Below are 19,452 nucleotides of genomic sequence, written 5' to 3'. Positions count from 1 at the left end.
AGAGAGAGAGAGAGAGAGAGAGAGAGAGAGCGAGAGCGAGAGAGAGCGAGAGAGAGAGAGAGAGAGAGCGCTATGTCCTAATCTGCTTTTCTCTGCAATGTCCTTCTTCCATGATGTTCTGCCTCACCCTGGGCACAAAGCTACAAAGTAGAATGTCCAAAAACCATGACCTGTGAAACTGTAAGCCAAAATCAACCTTTCCTCCCCTACATTGTTCTATAAGGTCTTTTGGTCATAGATAAAAAATATGACCCAAACAAGTTTAAGTACTTAAAATATTAATTAACTACAATGTCCCTAACACACCTTGTAAGGTTGTTTGCAATGAGGTCCTGTGAGTTGACTTTTCCTTCTCAGAGATATTAGAAGTTCTAACCTCAGGTACCTGTGAAGGAGGCCTTGTTTGGAAATAGGGTATTTGAAGATGTAGTAAAGTTAAAATGGGCTCATACTGGGTTGGTTTGTGCCCTAGTTCATGTAATAATGGAGGCAGGGGCTTGGGTAATGAATGCATCTACAACCTAAGGAAGCCAAGAATTGTTGGCAATCATAAAGTGTTAGGAATATGCCAGCAATGATCATTTATTTCCTAGAGGATTTATTGGAACATGGAGCAGAATATGCATTGATTTTAGATATCTAGTTCCAAGATATCTGAGAGAAGCAGTTTATGTTGTTTTAAGCTATGAAGTTAGTGGTGCTCTTTATGTTAGCACTTAGGGAATTAATATTTAGTATTGAGAATGCTGTTATAAGAAATGCCTAAAAATGAGGAAGTGGAACTGGAATTCAAGGAGAAGTAGAGGATGTAAGAGTTTTGTGGTATATAGTAGAAAAAGTCTAAATTCCCTTGGAGAGAAAAAAACAGATATTAAAGCTTATTCCAATGAAGTCTCAGACAGACATAGGATAACACAGAAAGCTTCCATCTCCATAACCAGAATGTTGGTATCTAGAATATGAATAGTAAAAGTGCTGATGGTGAGGTATCTCTCCCTTAAAGTTCAGTCATGCAGTGTTCCTGCTGGTGAAATTATCAAAAACCATGTTGCTGGGAGGATCACAAATTCAAAACCAGCCTCAGCAAACGCAAGGTGCTAAGTAGCTCAGTGAGACCCTGTCTCTAAATAAAATACAAAATGGGGCTGGAGATGTGGTTCAGTGGTTTAGGTCCCCTGAGTTCAAACCCAAGTACTCCCCCTCAAAACAAGAAAAAAAAGAAACACTCCCCACCTAGCCCAAACTTTGTTTGTTCTCCATAGGTATCAAGGAGATCCATATCTCTGTTTAGATAATGTCTTTTCTATTTCTGGCTTCTGCTGAATGGTTAATAGATCCATTAGTCACAATTGTTCTGAACTATTACAAGGCAATCCTTTTTATAAAGTGGCAGAAAAACTTTTATCCAAAATGGAACCAACACTTTATATTTAGAAAAATTCTGAGCTTGTTCAGATGTTCAGATAGCATGTTCTGGAAAGAGAACCCAGGATGTGGCTGAACAGCCATTTGCTAAAGAGAATAAATATGTGACTTGTTGATAGAATCAACCATTCAGCACAAGCCAGGCATAGAGATGGGGTTATCTGGTAGGATTTGTGGATAACCCTCTTGTCTAATTGAGTAAATCTCCTTGACACCTGTGGAAAAAACACAAGGTTTTTTTGGGGAATTTTACCAGCAGGAATACTGTCAGGTTGGAAAGGAACAGGAACAGAAAACAAAAGAGAAATGATCTTTGGCTGCTTTTCCTCAGAATACTAAACTTAAAAATTACTGAACTTCTATCAGTTTTTGAACTGCTCCACCTTCTCTCTCAAATGCAGAGCCACTGATGTGAAAGCCAGGGGTTTGACTGTGATAATGGAGGGCTCAGTGGACAGAGGACTGAGTCCCAGAGCATTATTCTCAAGTCTTAAAATATAGTAGAATTTGTTCTGCTGTATCCCAAATATACCTGATGCTAGTAATCCTTCATTTCTCTCATTCCCTTCCTTGGGTTTTTAAAAAATATTTTAGTTGTTGATGAACCTTTATTTAACTTACATATATGTAGTTATGAGAATTGAATCCCATGTCTCATACAGGCTAAGGAAATGCTATACCACTGAGCTACAACCCCAGTCCCTCAATCTCTTCCTTTTGGAATGAGAATATCTACCCTGTATCTGTTCCGCCATTGTATTTAGAAAGCAGATAACTTTTTCCCTGGGTTTTCAGGTTTCTCACCCATTCCTAATATAGATGATTAAATGATAAGTTTTGGGACTTTTTGAGTTGATGATTAGTTAAAATTTTGGACTTAGAGTTGATTCTGTAATGGGTTAAGATTTTGGGGGTGAATTAACATGGGAAGAGTGAGTTTTGGGATGCCAGAGGGTTGGCTCCTATGAGTTCCACCATGTCACCTAAAGGTATATGATGAATCCTAAACCTTGGGACCCATGAATGTGACCTTATTTGGAAACAGGGTCTTTGCAGATGTAATCAAGAAGTTAATACTGATCAGAGTGTGCCCCTCCAATGACTGGTGTCCTTATTGGAAGAGAGCTTTGGACACTGATATGATGGAGGTAGAGATTTGAGTTTTTTTTAATTAGCCAAAGAAATCCAAGATTTTTCAGCTATGAAGAGGAATTGAGTGATCCTCCCTTAAGAGCTTTTAAAGGGAGCATAGCCATGATGAATCCCTGGCTTTGAACTTCTGGACTCCAAAATTCTGAAAGAATAAATTTACATTTTTAAATTCACTAAGCTTGTAGTACTTTATGACAGCCGTAGGAAACTAATATGGCACCATTTCTTTCTATCCTTATCTTTGGCTGCTTTTCCTCAGAATACTAAACTTAAAAATTACTGAACTTCTATCAGTTTTTGAACTTCTCCAGCTTCTCTCTCACCTACTAGGTTTTAAGCAATATTCTAATCTCATCTGAATAGTATTTTTTATTAATTATTACATGATCAAGTCTCAGTACTTCAACAGAGGGTGCATAACTGGAGAAGAGATTTCAAAAGAATGATCTTGCAGATCAGATGTTTTCATTACTCAGTTGCTTAATAACTGCACATTGAGGAAGTGAAAGTGAGATTCTTTTCTGGAAGTGGTCTTGAGACAGGAGCTCAAAACTGACTTGAAGAATCTTATATAATGGATTAGCAAATGTTTCCTGTAAAGTATAAGACATGTACATTTAGATAATAAACAGTTTAAGATTTGTAGCCCAAGGTGCAAAGTTGAAGCTATTTTGTAAGTATTTACATAACAAAACAAAGGTTTCAATGACAGGTAAGGTAACTCAACTCCTGGGGCTGTAGAAAGGCAAGCCTATGCATGAAGACACATTTTGCAACATTTTTATGACTTCCAGGATCAGGGCCACTGTCTAGAGCCACTTAAAAAAAATTTTTATAGTTATAGATGGACAGAATGCCTTTATTTTATTTGTTAATTTTTATGTGGTGCTGAGGATCAAACCCAGTGCCTCACACATGCTAGGCAAGTGCTTTGCCACAGCTACAGCCCCGGCCCTCTAGGGCCACATTAATGTGGCCAGATCATGGGAAATGACTGACAGAGCCCCAGCCAATCAGGAAGGAAAATGCTGGTCACATGGCATAGCAGCCTCCCACAGTGATCCATAATGAACTTGTGCATATTTAATCTTTGCAATTGTCTTTTCATGAAGGCAGGTACTGCTAAATACTGATATTAATCCATTACCATATGCATTGCCTGGAAGTAATTTAAAGAATTCTATTAGACAGTTCTTTAAATATCAAGTTACACAGAAGCTCCTCAATTGCAAAATAGCATATTACTGGCACAAAAACAGACACAATGATCAATGGAACAGAATAAAGAGCTCAGAAATAAACCAATGCATCAACAATCAGCTGATCTTTGACAAATGTGCCAAGAACACACATTAATAAAATTCATTTCTTCAATAAATGATAAGAAAATTAGACATCTACATGTAGAGGAATGAAACCAGATCTCTATCTCCTGTCACACACAAAAATCAACTCAAAATGAAACAAGAAATAAATGTAATACCTAAGACTAGGAAGTTTATAGAGAAAAACATACATGAAATACTTAGGTATGATGGACGGGAGAAGAAATTTTTGGATATGATCCCCAAAGCACAGGCAACAAAAGCAAAACTAGACAAATGGCATTGCATCAAACTATAAAGTTTCAGCACAGCAAATGGAACAATCTGTCAACAGACTGAAGACAACCTACAGAATGGGAGAAAGTCTTTTCAAGCTATACACTGGACAAGGGGCTGATATCTATACCACAGAAGGAACTCAAACAACTCAAGAGTAAAACAAACAAACAAACAAACAAGTAGTACAAAACTGATAGAAAACTGGCAATAGATTTTATTATGGTTTGGGTGTTGTCTGTCTCCCAGAGGTTCATCTGTTAGGAACTTGGTTGTAGTAGTGGGAGGTTTTGGACCCTTTAAGGACTGAGTAGAAGGTCCTTAGCCCACTGGGGCCCTGTCCCTGGAAGTACTATGAAAAATTGTGCTCTATATGTGTAATAAGAATTGTAATAAGAATTGTAATAAGAATTGTAATATATGTAATAAGAATTGTACATCTCCCAGTTAACAATATTTATAATATTAACAATATTTCAAAATTATTCATATTATTTGTTTAAAATATGAATCCAGAAAGAATCCAGAGGAAAGCAATAAAATATTACTACCAAAAGAGTCATTGCAAAATTTTTTGTGAATTTATTTCCAGAGAGCTCATTAATATTATTTATTACATAATATTTCAATTGATAAGTGATTTTTGGTGCCCTAAATTTCATATATTAAGTGTCTATTCATTCAGGAATATGTTTTTGGAATTACTATGATTTATGGTGGCATATGCTGCTACTGTCTGGATAACTGTAATTTTATAAAATGTAGCACACATTTCATGATATATGAGCCAGCCCTTTTGTTACTCCTTTTTCTTTTCTTGTGTTCAAATTTATTTATTTACAGTGACATATAAAATTATATGTGTTTATTATGTACAATATGATGTTTTGAAGTACATAGTCATTGTGTAATAGTTAAATATAGCTAATTAACCCATGCATTACCTCACATGAAATGATAACTGTCATTTGTTTGTGGTGATAGCACTTAACCATCTTCTTAGCATTTTTCAAGAGTACAATATGCTGTCTTTAACTATAGTCACTATGTTGTACAACAGATCTCTTGAATTTAGTTTTCTTACCTAATTGTAATTTTGTGACCTTTGATCATCCTTCATCTACTACCATTACCCAATTGCCCCAGTCTCTAGAGATCACCATTCTGTTCTGAGATCAATATTTCCAGGTTTTACATATGAGTGAGTTACACAGTATTTGTTATTCTCTGTGTGTACTTCACTTAACATAAGGTCCTCCAGGTCCATTTGTATTATTGCAAATGGCAGAATTTTCTTCATTTTTATGATTGAGTAGTGTTTCATTTCAGTAATACAATACACTTTCTTTATCCATTCACCTTTTGATGGACACTGAGGAGTGCTACATTTAACATGAAAATGTAGGTATCTCTTTGGCATACAAACTCTATCTATCTCTTTTGGATGTATATTAAGTAATGGGATTTCCTGGATTACAGAAACAAAGTTCCTTTTTCTATTGCTCATTTCAAGAATAATTTGAAACTATTTTTACAATGTTTTAGGACAAACCAATTGGTGAAATTACATGAACTCATGAATTATTTTGAAAAAAATTTGTGTATTTAGTGATTGTAGTTGGCATCCATTTGTCCATTATATTTTTGGCTGGTTTTATAGATGTAAGAAATAATCTTGACTTTTCCCCCCTTACTTTGCTCTTCTTTGGATCAACTCTTGGGGACTTCTTAAAACTGTGTTACTTTTGCGGAAGTATCTTCCTGCTTTACTTTTCTTGAATATTTTGTGCTGGAAAGAAGAAATAATAAAAGGAACAGAGATGTAGGATAAATGCACAGACCCTGCATGCTACATAACAAGCTTTGTAACAAGCTCTTCTTTTAAAATTTTTTTCTTTTCTTTTTTTAGTTTTGATGGACACAGTACCTTTATTTTATTTATTTATTTTATGTGGTGCTGAAGATCAGATCCAGTGCCTCATACGTGTGAGGCAAGTGCTCTGCCACGGAGTCACAACTCCAACCCACAAGCTCTTTTTGATAGCTTTGTATCCAAGACTCCCTAGACACCATTGTGCCTTGATACCTAAGAATACCTGAGAAGACAGTGTTGAGTATTGCTACTCTTACCCTTGTCTTTTTAGACATTTGACCAATGACATCTTTGGAAAATTCAAAGGGAAAATGGAAATTTCTAGGGGTATTTTTCCTCATTTCAAATTCTGTCATCCCATTTCCTCAGTTTCTCTCTCCCCCAAATTTCTACTACCCATGGCAATTGGATCCACTTCATTTCAATACATTATCATTTTTGTAAGTAAGGTTGTTCTGTTTTAGTCTCATAATCCTTTCTGACTGAAGCAGTAATCAAGTTTGTATCTTTGATGCAAACTTATTTATTTCCTCCCCATTACATATCCAGCACTGGTTGGACTGATGCCTGATAATACCATGGTATGAGAATTAAGTATTTGAGCCTTCACATATTTATAGGAAAACACCAGCAGTGTGCTTCCCATAAGGGTAGAGAATGTGTGCCATTCGCAATAGGACTAATTTTGACCTTTTCACTGCTAAAGGACTAGTGCTAGATGGTCTATGCGATCTAGTCTCAAGAGGAGTGATACAGCTTTGTGGGTAGAGGAGAGCTGCCAGTCAATAAAAGACATGGGGTCAAGCAGAAATAGTTTAGATCTGAGCCTATGTGAAGGACAGATGGCTGCAAATGGTCATTTGTTTCCTCATCACTGAGCTATAGAACAAAGCCACTTCCTATTTAGAAGAAGACCAGGGCATCTGCTTACTTATTTTCCACATCCTGGAGGGTGTTAACAAGAGGTTGATTCCTGGTTTCTGGAAGGGGCAAGATAACAAGGCCAGCAAGGAGGGTGATGACTCCATAGATGATCCAGGGCAGATGGAGAGAATACCCCAGGAAGGTCATCAGGAGAGGAGCCAGTATTGCCCCTGTTCTCTGGAATACTGTAATGATGCCTTCCAGTGTTGACCTTAGGATGAAAATAGCAATACAAAGAAAATCTTGTAGAAATCTGTATATACATATATGTTCTCACTTGTCAACTCCATTTTATTTTGGGAGATAATACAGCAGAGTATAATGCTTTGGCAACCAGCTTTTAATTGTGGCATTGACTTCTATTGATTCCTAATTAATCAGTTTCATTATTATTAAAATAAGAATATCCATAGCACCGACCCTGTAGAGTGGCTCTTAAGACTAAACAAAATGCTGCAGAAAAGGATGTGGTACATTGTGGGGCATAAAGTTTGTTTTAAATAATTGTGGGTTATTAGTTGCTTTTAAAGTTTACATTACAATTCATGTCTTGGATACATAAATAGTCTCAGTTTTCTCCCTGCAGTAAGTGTCAATTAGTTCAGAAAGTCCTGTCTAGAAAGCAGACAGAAAGTCGTTTAGCTCTTGTACCTGAATACAGTGGGGAGGAGCTCAATTTGGTGGAGAGCAGAACCAGTGCCGGCAGCAGAAACAGCTCCAATTCCCAAAGTTGCTAAAACCACACGCAGAGTCTGCATTTCTGGAGAGAAGAGACCAGGGAGAATAAAAAAATCTTGGTTGAAGAAATCTGTCTTTCCCTAACTAATTGTGAGGTGATTCTGATGTAGGGTTTGCAGGTGAGAAACAAATGACAGACAAAATGCAACGCCTCAGAGATGACGGAGAGGTTGATGAGCTGCTGAATGCTGGGCTGAAACACTGAACCAAAGGATCTAAATCTCTTGCTTCAATTTTCTTTGAACATTTGAGTATTGCTCATAATGGTGGGAATAGAGAAATCAGGAAATATTTGTTTTTATTTACTCTGTCAATTTTTTTTTCAGGGCTTTTTTCTGGAGGGCCTAGAACTATATGTGAACGAAAACTGAGGAGTTTATGACCTGTGTCTTGAACAGCTTAGAACTAAGAGTATGGGAGCAATGTGTGATGTGGGGTAGGTCCTCCTCCACACAGTGACAAAGGGATTGGACAATGTGAAGAGAGGCAAAAAATTAGGAAACAATTCAGGATTTTAAAGCCTTACATTAGGAATCCTATTCAGAAATGAATAGTGTCATATTGGGAATTAATCACATACTTTTGAATAACTGAATTGACTAAGGTTAAATGGTTTATTTTTAATTCAGTAAAATATTCTAAATAGGACTTTAAAAAATAGAGATTGTTCTCCTGTTGGGGGTAAGAGTGAAGACTTCTAGTCTGAAATCCTAGAAAATATGTGTCTGCTATGTGAACGTGGTGGAGCATGGAGACCATGGAAAGTAAGTTGGCTAGCTTCTTAATCTGTTTCTAGTGTTTTTATTAGTGCATTATTACTGCACATAATAGTGGGGTTCATTTTGATTCATTCATAAGTGTATATGACATAACTTGCTCCATTTCAATCCCTAAACTTCACCTTTCAGTCACCTTCTCCATCCCTCTGATCCCTTTCTCTACTTTATTGGTCTTTTATTTATTTTTTGATTTTAATTGGTACATTTTAATTATACATAAAAGTGGAATTCATTATTTGTTTCTTGCCTAGGGACAAATTAAAAAACTATTAGAAGACATTAAGATTATACTCTTGCTTTATTCCTCCTGTGCTCTTGCTTTCTGCCTGAAGACACAGGATTTTTATTTCATTGAATTCAAGAAGGCTTTCCTAAAAATATATTGAGTTTGAGAGGCTTTAAAAACCAGGAAGAGTCCCAGGGAGAGTATCACATGCCCACTTGGAGATGTAATTGCAAGGCCTACCACCTCCATGATTGTTATGAAAAGTGTAATTGGGAGGGGCATGGGAGGATTAGATGAACTCTAGATAGAGCAAAGGGGTGGGAGGGAAAGGGAAAGGACATGAGGGTAGGAAAGTTGGTGGAATGAGATGGACATCATTTCTCTAAGTACATGTATAAAGACACAAATGGTGTGACTCTTTGTGTACAACCAGAGATATGAAAAATTGTGCTCTATGTGTGTAATATGAATTGTAATGCATTCTGCTGTCATATATAAGAAATTTAAAAAAGTGTAATTAGCCAGAGGCATGTGGTTAGTTCCTCTTCTAAAGAAATTCTTCATACCATTGGAACTGATGTTCAGATTCATCATGGATGTGGTCAGGACAGCTTTGTGTCTGAACAATTCCATAAGGATATAGTCACAGTCAGAATCTAAGTCCTGCTAAGAGTTTGCCAATTCAAACCTTCATATTAACTGCAAAGAATCTTTGGCTTTTAATGATATTCTTGTGGCATCAGGAAGGTAAGATAATGTAATTCCTAAGGAAATTTCCCAAACCTTGTTCTCTCTCACTTTGGGGCATAAATGTGTTGACCAGAATGAAAACTCCTGCCAGGAAGGAGAACAGTGTCTGGTTTGTCTGACGACCCATGTATTTCAGAGTCCAAAGGGAAATGAATCTGGCTGTGAGCATGATGGCTCCAAAGAGAACCTGGAACAGGAAGATATGGCTCCCCATTTGCTGAAGGTTGAGTATGAGGCCATAAAAGGATACAGCATTTGAAAATCTGAAGTGAAAGGAGAAGAGACATTTAATAACATTTAGAGCCTAAGGAACATTCCCTAAGATTTTGAAGAGGACTCCTACAACTGATGATAATATCGGCCCAAGATGGAGTGTGGTAATGATAATTATAGAATAGAATAATGGAACAATTGTTTTTTAGGCAGTGATCTTAAATTACCATAAATTATTGTGGAACATTATATTCCACAGTAAGATTGTTTATTTGGTATCTGTTTTTTTCTTTTTGTAAATGTAGGCCTCTACTTCTGTAAAATCTCTTCTTATCAATACCTCAATATATGTCCCAGAGATTTTTTAATGTTGTATTACTATTCTTGTTTGATTAGGAATTTTTAGTTTCTCCTCTCATTTCATCTATGACCCATTCCTTTTCAAAAGATAATTGTTTATTCCCCATGTGTTTATGTGATTTGTATATTTTTCTTGTTGATTATTTTTAATTTAATTCCATTATGATCTGATAAGATGTAAGAAAATATACTGATCATTTGTGTTTGCAAAGACTTGCTTTATGACGTAAAGTTTGGTTTATTTTGGAGAAGGTTTGTGAGCTATTGAGAAGAGAGTGAACTGTTATTGGATGAAATAGCCTATAACTGTCAGATACATTTTATTTATGGTATTCTTTAGATCATAAGTGTTATTTTTTTTTCTGTGACCAAAACCCTGACTAGGACAATTTAGAGGAGAAAAAGTTTACTTAGTCCCATGGTTTCAGAGGTTCAATCCATGGTCAGCTGTCTCCATTGCTCTGGGCCCAAGAGCAGAAAGAGCAGCATGGCAGTGGAATATTGGTTACCTCATCATAGTCAGAAAACACAGAAAAAGAAAGAGGAGCCAGGGGGACAAGATATAATCTCCAAAGTCACATTCTCATAAATCTACTTCCTCCAGCCATGGTCCATCTGCCTATAGTTACCCCAGTTAGTCCATTCAAATTATTGATTAATTATTAATCCAGTTGGGTGTGGTGGCACATGCCTGTAATCTCAGCAGCTCTGGAGACTGAGGCAAGAGTATTACAACTTCAAAGCCAGACTCAGCAAAAGAGAAGCTATTGATTTTATATTTGGATTACTTATCTGTCAATGAGAGGATATGTTGAAATCACTAGTATTATTGCATTTAGGTTTATCTTAGGTAAACTGTCATGAAGAGTTTGTTTTATGTACTTAGGTACACCAATATGTATTTTTGAAATAAATATTGATATTATTATAATTCTTATTGGATTGTTCCCTTTATAAGTAGGTAATAGCCTTCTTTATCTTTTCTGATTGATTACTGAGAAGCAGTATTCCATTGCTTCAATTCTAAGCCACAGATAAATTGGAAAGTGCAGCCTTTTTCTGCTTTACCATATTTGTTCCTCATGGTTAATATTTTTGAGAGAAAAAATGTAGTTGCATCTTCAATATTTTAAAGTTACTAAGCACCAAATGGAACTTACCTGAAAAAGCTAAAGCAGCAGGTTGTCATAATCACTTTGGGTGCATGGAACAATTGAAAAATTGATGGTTTGATCTGGACTGCATCCAACTCCTTCTGTATGGTGGATTTCACATACTGAAACAACAAAAACAACAGGCATTTATAATGTGTCAGCAATGGGCAGGTATAGTGGTAAGTACTAGAGGATGAGATAAGTATGTTCACCATCCTTGAAATCTCTGCCTCATGGGGAATGTGGATGTTAAGTGATCTATCTCTTGTAGGGAGAGCTACGAAAACTGTGGGGAGAAATAGGAACTATATATGAATAAAGCCAGTTTAAATACTGAGCTTATGAGAGGGAAAAAGCATTGGCCAAAAGATTTGCACTGTAAATCAAAAACAATGAAAGGTACATGTTTAAGGGTTTAAAGTTTCTTTTCTGTTGACTGGAAATGAGACTTGTCCCTCCAGTGATAGAATTAGAGTTTATCTCTGAAAATCAATAGAATTTATGAAAGCTAGGTCCACTTTATGGTTTGGTGTTGAGTAAACATTTTCTAGGATTATAGGCATGCAGCCTTCACTCATGATTGAATTTACAGAGTTAAAGGGAAGAAAAGAGCAGGGGATCTATTATGGAGTGTGATTTGTACCCTGTTGAGAGCCATTGCCAAGTAGGAATGACGCATCAAAATTTCCTTGCCAGCGTATCCCATGTTGCTTAGAGGAAGGACTCATGGAAATGGACTTGCCTTGGACATTTGAAGTGACATTGCATTTATATTTGAGAAAGGTGACCCTGCTCAAGGACCAAGGTGGATCCGGGTTTAAGGAGGATCCTACTGGATTAGGACGGATCAGGTTTTAGGGAGCATCCCGCTCCTTGGGTTTAGGGCGGTTTCAGGTTTAAGGTGTACCCTGCTAGGAATCAGGCACGCCCAATTCTTGAGTTCCCGTCGGGTTCTCGTGGGATTCAGAAAGTATTTGGGATTCAAAGCCTGGTGGAGTATGTGAATTTTGCGGCAGAACATGGATTTCCCCAGAATGTGTTTGTAGAGAGCCGGTGTGAGTTCGGGAATAAAGAATTGCTGTTTGAATTTACAAAGCTGTGAGTGGCTCGTGATTTTGTGCCCAGCCAGACTGTGGCATTGACCAGATGTTATAGCAGATAAAATTTGGTGAAATGACAGGTGAAATATAATAGTTGCAAAGACATTTGGTTTTAGAGTTAGAACTTTTTATCTCTGCCACTACTATGTTACTTAATATTTTTGGGAAAGTTGGTCAACAGGTACTTAGTTACAGTTAGATAGGAGAAATCAATTCTGGCATCTATTGTACAGCAGGGTGTCTATTGATAATGTAACACATATGTATTTCAAGAAAAGCTAGAATAAAGAATTTTTAATGTTCTTGCTACAAGGAATAAATATGCTTACTCTGAGGTGAACATTACATAATGAATTTGTGCATAAGAATGCCACATAATATCCCCAAATATATAAATTTATTGTGCATCAGTTAAAAAGTGAAAGTAGCTGCTCTTTTTCTTACAGGGGTCATCTAAAGTTTACTCAATGTCATACATGTAAATATCAAATGTATTCAATACAAGAGAAGTCTCTTAATAATTTTCAAAATAATAATATTTTATTTCTGATAATAAAGCCATACTGAGTTGGGCACTGTGGAATGTGCCTGTAATCCCAGCTGCTCAGGAGGCTGAGGCAGCAAGATCACAAGTTCAAAGCCAGCTTCAGCCACTTAGTGAGACCCTAAGCAACTTAGCATGTTAAGTGCCCTGGGTTCAATCCCCAGTACTAAACAAACAACCCCTCCAAAAGCAAATAGAGGAATAGTTTTGAGAATTCAGGAAAATATGGCTGAAAATAAGGCCTAATTTAGAGATATGGTCCAGCATATGAGAGAATAGTATTTTAATAATTAATTATAACTTTAATTGACATAATAATTTTACATATTTATGGAGTACAATGTATGTTTTGTATACATGGAAAAATTCAATAATTAACATACACATCACCTCAGGTGCAAAGTTTCTCAAGATCTCAGGAAGATCCAAATTCAGAGAACTGCTCCTGCCCACCATGCTTGTATCATCACATGGAGCTATACCCTGACCCCCAGAACCTTAACACTTAAATGAGGCCCAAGTGTGGATGAGACTACTAATGTGTTGTTCTCTAATCCTAGAACCTGTATTTGTAAATACATGAAACTAAAGAGACAACACTTGTCCCAAACTTATCCAACATATACTGATGATACAAGCATAGAATAACTACTGTAGGCATTCCTGTTCAAAAAGGAGATTTGAGACAAAAAATATTCCATAGCAATTATGAAATCAAGCTAGGCAAAGGTTAGAAATTCTGCAAGTAGGTCTCAAGGCTTGGAAAATTGAAACAATTTGGCTCTCACTCACAACCTCTTGCATCTTGGCTCCAACTGAATTTTCTTTTCTTTCATGAAGGATACAAACATATTTGCCTCTAAAATGTGTTCCCAGCTAACTTCTCAGTGGTAGCATTTTGGGGAGCCTTTCTCATTTGATACTATTTCTGTTCCCTTCAGTCAAGTTGGCAATGTTTTTTTTTCTGACAAATATCGCTAAAAAATATTGTGGACTTGCTATGAATTCACTGGGGTTTGCAAAAAAAAATTTGTAACACACAATTGACATAAGTTCTTCTCTACTTTGGATTCCTGAAATGGCTGAGAGAAAATACATCTAAGTATCCCAGAAGTCCTATTGTTTGATTGAGATTTGATCTTTCTTTTTAATGTTTTATTTGTCCTAGTATTATAATATTTAGTTATATTATCTCCTATCAAGTTTGAAGCCCTTGGTTTAATTTCTAGCAGTAAAAACAATTATAATGGACTTCAAGCACATGCTATAATAAAATAAGACTTTTGGGGACATTGAGCATGTGTCAATTTATTTAGTGGATCAGAAGGATGGAATAATGTTGTAGTCAGAGAAGCTATTCTTTGTGTTTTTCTTTATCAACATTTTATCCTATAGGGCATTTGCTTTCTTTCAGGGCTAATGTGCGAGAGTCTATCAGTTGTCCCTCCAACAAGCAGTTTGTATGATGCCTGAAATGTTTTTTAGCTTCTTTTTTTATCAGTTAACCCCTAATATTTTTTGGCCCATTAAAGTTAATGTGATTACTTTCTCACTGTTCTCTCAAAAATTCTTTTGATGTGACTTGCCATAACACCCTTTTTGTAATTGCCTCTTAATTTTGGGGTCCTATATTAAAATGTAAGTACTCAAAGGCAAAGATTCTGTTTCATTTCCATTAATATATATTAGCATGCTGGCACACAATAGATGCCTAAGTATTTTTAAATGAGTTAATGAGAGTATTCTTGAATGAGCCACATAAGAATGTGGCTCCTAGTCATGAGGAAGGAAACTTCGAGGTGGGAGGGAGAGTTTTCCCAGAGGTGCAATGTTAGCACTTTCTAATGAGAACAATATTTAATATCAACAGAAGTGGGGGAGAACTTTTTTATATTTTACTGTCATGCCTGTATTTTGTAGAAGAGCATATGAGTCATATTTGTTGCACACTAAATATTTATTGAGTTACTGAATAAATGGATGGAATTAAAGTAATAATTTTAATGCTATCTTTTGCATGTTCAATTACTCTATTATTGGCTTTCTGATTTCCCTTAAAATGGATCATGTTTATTTAAATAATGAGAAATGAATTAGTGTTGAATTAGTGAACTTCCATCAGCAAATTGCAACATCTATGTCCAAATACATGACGAAAGCAAAGATACATTTTTTCAATGCTGCCTCTCTACAAGGATGAATCCATGGAGAACCAGGACAGAGATGTTAAGATCTCACTCACAGAATTCCCATTTAGGGCCTGTAGTCACCCCAGGGACACAGAGATGCAGCCTAGTGTGATTATGAGGTCATGTCATTTCATCCCAGTCCCCCTTCCAGATCACCTCTATGGTCAGGGTCTCTTCAGCATTCTTTATTCCATTTATGTGTGCAACTCTTCTAAGTTCCTTTACACCCTTTTCTAGATGATTTCTGACAGTCAGCCACCGGAAGGACTCCACCAGCTTCCTGATTAATGAAGACAAGGAAGGTACAGTAAATGCTCAACTACTTATTTTCTATACAACCTTTAATTTGAGATTTCTTTACCCTTTCATTTATACATACTTTCTTATATGGCAGTGTAATTTCTAACCAAATTTTCCTCTTCAACTGGCCTGGGCTTTCACTAAGATAAGGGACATATCTGGCCATTAGTGTGTTAAAATAATTATAGAGATCAATAAACAAGAATCAAATGGCATAAATCATTCATTTGCACTTCAATTTTTGTTTTGATATATAATTCAAATATCATAAATTAATGTTTTTATAGAGCCCTATTCAGTGAGCATCAGACCCAATGGTAAAAACTAAAAGCTTTTTCTCTCATCAGAAAAAAGGCAGGTGTGTTCACTTTCACCACTTATTATCAACATAGTACTGAAAGTTACAGACTGATTAATTAGGCAAGGAAAAGAAATAAAAGGCATCTAAGTAAAAAAGGTAGAAGTACAATTATCTGTTTGCAGATTATATGGTCTTCCATGTGAAAAATCCTGAAGATTCCAGAAAAAAGCTATTTTAAATAGTGAATAGGAAATGCAGCAAAATAGCAGAATACAAAGTCAACATAGAATGTCAGTTGCATTTATATACAATAACAGTGAACAACGTGAAGAGAAAATTACAAACAATTCCATTTACAATATCAACAATCAGAATAAAATATTACAAGTTAACCAAGGACTTATAAAACAAAAACTGCAAAAAGTGGCTGAAAACAAGAAAGAAAAGATAAAACTAATGGCTATTCATCTCATGTTTATGGATTATAAGTCATTATGATAGCAATACTATAGAAAGTGATCTACAAATTTAATGCTCTCCCTTTCAGAACACTAATGATGATTTTTGTAGCAATAGAAAAACATATTCTAAAATTTGTATGATATCTCAAAGGACTGTGAATGGCCAAAATATTCTTGAAAATGGGTAGAGTTATAGGACGCACACTTTCTGATTTCAAAATTTACTATAAAGCATCAGTAATCAAAACAACATGGTACAGGCATACATAAAGACATACTAGTAAGATAGGGTAGAGAACCTTGAAACAAATATTCACATGTATGGGCAAATGATTTTTGACAAGAATGTAAAGACAGTTCAATGGGGAGTGGTCAGAAATGACAGTCTTTTAAACAATGAGGCCGGGAAAACTTGATATCTACATAAAGAAGAATGAAGATGGATTATTGCCTAATGCCATATAGAAAAATTAACTCAAATTGAATGAAAGACCTAAATGTGAAACCCAATACTAAAACAAAATTATAACAAAACAGGACAAATACTCATGGCATTGTCTTTGGGCATGATATCTTGGATAGGACGTCAAAAGCACAGGATACACCACCAAAATGGGAAGCAAATTTGACCATGAAAAAGTATTAAAGTTTTGTACCAAAAGAAATTCTCATCATATTTAAAAAGGTAATATAAAGGATGAGTAAGATACTTAGGGATTATATATTTGAAAGGGATTAAAATTCAGAATATATATAGAGGACACCCAAAAGTCAGTAGCAACAACAAAAATCAAACAATTCAAAAAAGGGCCAAAATTGGAGTAGGCATTTATCCAAAGGATGTATACAAGTACTTGAAAAGATATTTATTTGTATACATTTTTTCCAGATGTGGAAATCTTTGTCAAGAAATGAAGAAAGGGGCTGGGATTGTGGCTCAGCATTAGAGTGCTCGCCTACCATGGGTGGGACCCAGGTTCGATTCTCAGCACCACATAAAAATAAAGGCATTGTGTTGTGTCCATCTACAAAAAAGATTTTTTTTTCTCTCTCTCTCTCTCCTTTAAAAAAATAAATGAAGAAAGAGCCTACAGAATTGCCTTAGAAAGTAAATGATTGAATGTTTTCTTTCATATGTGGAAGCTATGGAGGAAAGAGGAATAAAATAATGAGCTAATGAAATAAAAGCATGAAGACAGATCCTAGAGATGGGAGAAGAATCTTTGCCAGTTACTCTTTCAACATGGCATTAATATAAGAAATATATAAAGAACTCAAAAAACTTAAAAAAACCTCAACAAATAGCCAAATCAAACTTTGGACAAAAGAACTAAATAGACATTTCTCAAAAGAAGAAATACAAACTGGCAATTAAATATGTGAAAAAATGTTCAACATCCTTAACAACTATGGACTTGCAAATCAAAACTGTACTGAGATTTCATTTCACCCCAGTAAGATTGTCAAGCATCAGGAATATAATAATAAACACTTGCAATGTCATGGGGAGAAAGGAATATGTTTGTTATGTTTAGAAAAAAGAATAGGAAAAAGTGTTGTGGGCTCATCATGGAGAGCTCTGGAGTAGTCTGAAACAAAAGACTAGATACATGGATATATAAGTAGACCTAAAAGAACTTAGTGGTGAATGACAAAAAGTTAAGAAACAGATTGGTCAAAGAACATGATGCATTTTATTTGTTATGCTTTAGATATGATGTCCCCCAAAAGCTGACATGTGAGACAAAGAAGGTTTGGAGGAGAAATGATTGGGTTATAGCTTTAAACTAATCAATAAATTAATCCCTGATGGAATCAACTGAATAATAATTGGAGGCAAGTGGGTGTGGCTGGAGGAAGTGGTCCATGGGGAGTGTGGCTATGGGGTATATATTTTTTATCTGGAGAGTGGAGTATCTCTATGCTTTCTGATCATCATGTGAGCCACGTGCCTCCATCACACTCTCCTTCCATGATGTTTTGCCTCACCTTGAACCCTGAGGGATGAATCTAGCCTTCTATGGACTAAGAACTCTAAAACTGTAAGCGCGCAAATAAACTTTTCCTCCTCTACAATTTTTCTGGTGGGTCTTTTAGTCACAGTGAAAATGACTAAAAGTGAAATGCAGTGAAAAAGTTGACTAAAATAATGTTCACCATTGGTGGGACTGCAAATTGGTAAAATCACTTTGGAAAGCATTACGGAGATTCCTCAACAGACTAGGAATGGAAACGCCATATGATCAGCTGTTCAGTCTTCACATATACTATAATGATACATGCATTTCAATGTTTATACCAGGGCAATTCACAATAGCCAAGTTATGCAACCATTGTTGGTGTCCATCAACAGATGAACAGATGAAGAAAACATGGAACATATACACAAAGGAGTTTTATTTAGCCATAAAGAAGAATGAAATTATGTTATTTGCAGGTAAATGGACAGCATAATGCTAAGTGATATAAGCCAGGCTCAGAAAGTCAAAGACTGAATGTTTTCTCTCATATGTGGAAGGTAGAGAGATAAAAGGAATAAAATGAAAGGAGCTCATGAGAATAGAAGGGTGAACAGTATTGTAAAGGACGAGTTTAGGGTGAGGGAGGAAGAGATGCCAAGGAGAAATACTGGGTATGGAAATTAACCAAATTGTGCTATGTGTATGTATGAACAAATCACAATGAATCCCACTTTTATATATAATCATAGTGCACCAATTAAGAAAGTAAACATGTAGAAGAGAGACCAGACGAGTAGAGGAAGACATTCAGAGGGAGGTAGGAGGGCAGGGGAAAGAGAGGCTCTGGGAAATGAATTTTATGTTATGTGCATTTTTGAGTATGTCACAATGATCCCCACTCTTATGTATCATTATTCTGCACTCATGAAAGTATAATAAAATTTTTGATTTTTTTCTATTGCAATTATTTCATGATAATTTTGTGCCTAGTATGCAAAAATGGTGACTGCAAATTGCCAATCTCCATTTAAACTTCCTTTCTATTTCATCTCTTCCATCTTGAATGGCAAAATGGGTGTTAATGGGGACATGGCTTAGGACCAGTATTGGGAACATATAAATTCCCAGTGACACAACTCTTATGTTCTCATGTTGGCCTCCCTTGGAAAGAATGTGGAGACTGTTCATACCTGAAGGGCAAGAGGAGGACAAGCAAGGGTATGGACACAACTAGGTGGAGTGTGTACCACTTTCGAATGGCAAAAGCCAGTCTTCTGAGGAACATCTGCCCGATACTGTAGGAAGACATCATCAGGACTATTCCCACAGACTTCCTTTGGGATGTTGACCATTCTGACACTGGAAGAAAACATGTACATAATTGATTTAACGGTCAATTCA

General features: G+C 36.0%; 1 protein-coding gene across 1 annotated transcript; it reads right to left on the bottom strand.

Moving 5' to 3' along the window:
* Window positions 1–6,982: 6,982 nt before the first annotated feature.
* LOC101957066 (steroid transmembrane transporter SLC22A24-like) lies at window positions 6,983–19,404 on the bottom strand. The gene is made up of 5 exons (XM_078045822.1): window positions 19,242–19,404; window positions 15,185–15,308; window positions 11,202–11,317; window positions 7,627–7,735; window positions 6,983–7,186 (listed from the first exon to the last, which is right to left on the bottom strand). Exons 1-4 carry the CDS (start codon window positions 19,361–19,363, stop codon window positions 7,648–7,650), a joined length of 450 nt encoding a protein of 149 aa, XP_077901948.1. The 5' UTR covers window positions 19,364–19,404; the 3' UTR covers window positions 6,983–7,186; window positions 7,627–7,647.
* Window positions 19,405–19,452: the final 48 nt, after the last annotated feature.

This window comes from Ictidomys tridecemlineatus, chromosome 4, assembly GCF_052094955.1.
Source record: "Ictidomys tridecemlineatus isolate mIctTri1 chromosome 4, mIctTri1.hap1, whole genome shotgun sequence".
Classification (NCBI taxonomy): Eukaryota; Metazoa; Chordata; class Mammalia; order Rodentia; family Sciuridae; genus Ictidomys; species Ictidomys tridecemlineatus.
This window is presented reverse-complemented; position numbering and strand designations above follow the sequence as displayed.

What these genes read in the sequence shown, in the direction of transcription:
- LOC101957066 (XM_078045822.1), bottom strand. Translation starts at nt 19,363, where the DNA reads ATGATGTCTTCCTACAGTATCGGGCAGATGTTCCTCAGAAGACTGGCT. An exon ending in GTCCTCCTCTTGCCCTTCAG is followed by an intron (nt 15,309 to 19,241) that starts GTATGAACAGTC and finishes TTCATTAATCAG; the next exon opens with GAAGCTGGTGGAGTCCTTCC. An exon ending in AAGAGACCCTGACCATAGAG is followed by an intron (nt 11,318 to 15,184) that starts GTGATCTGGAAG and finishes TTGTTGTTTCAG; the next exon opens with TATGTGAAATCCACCATACA.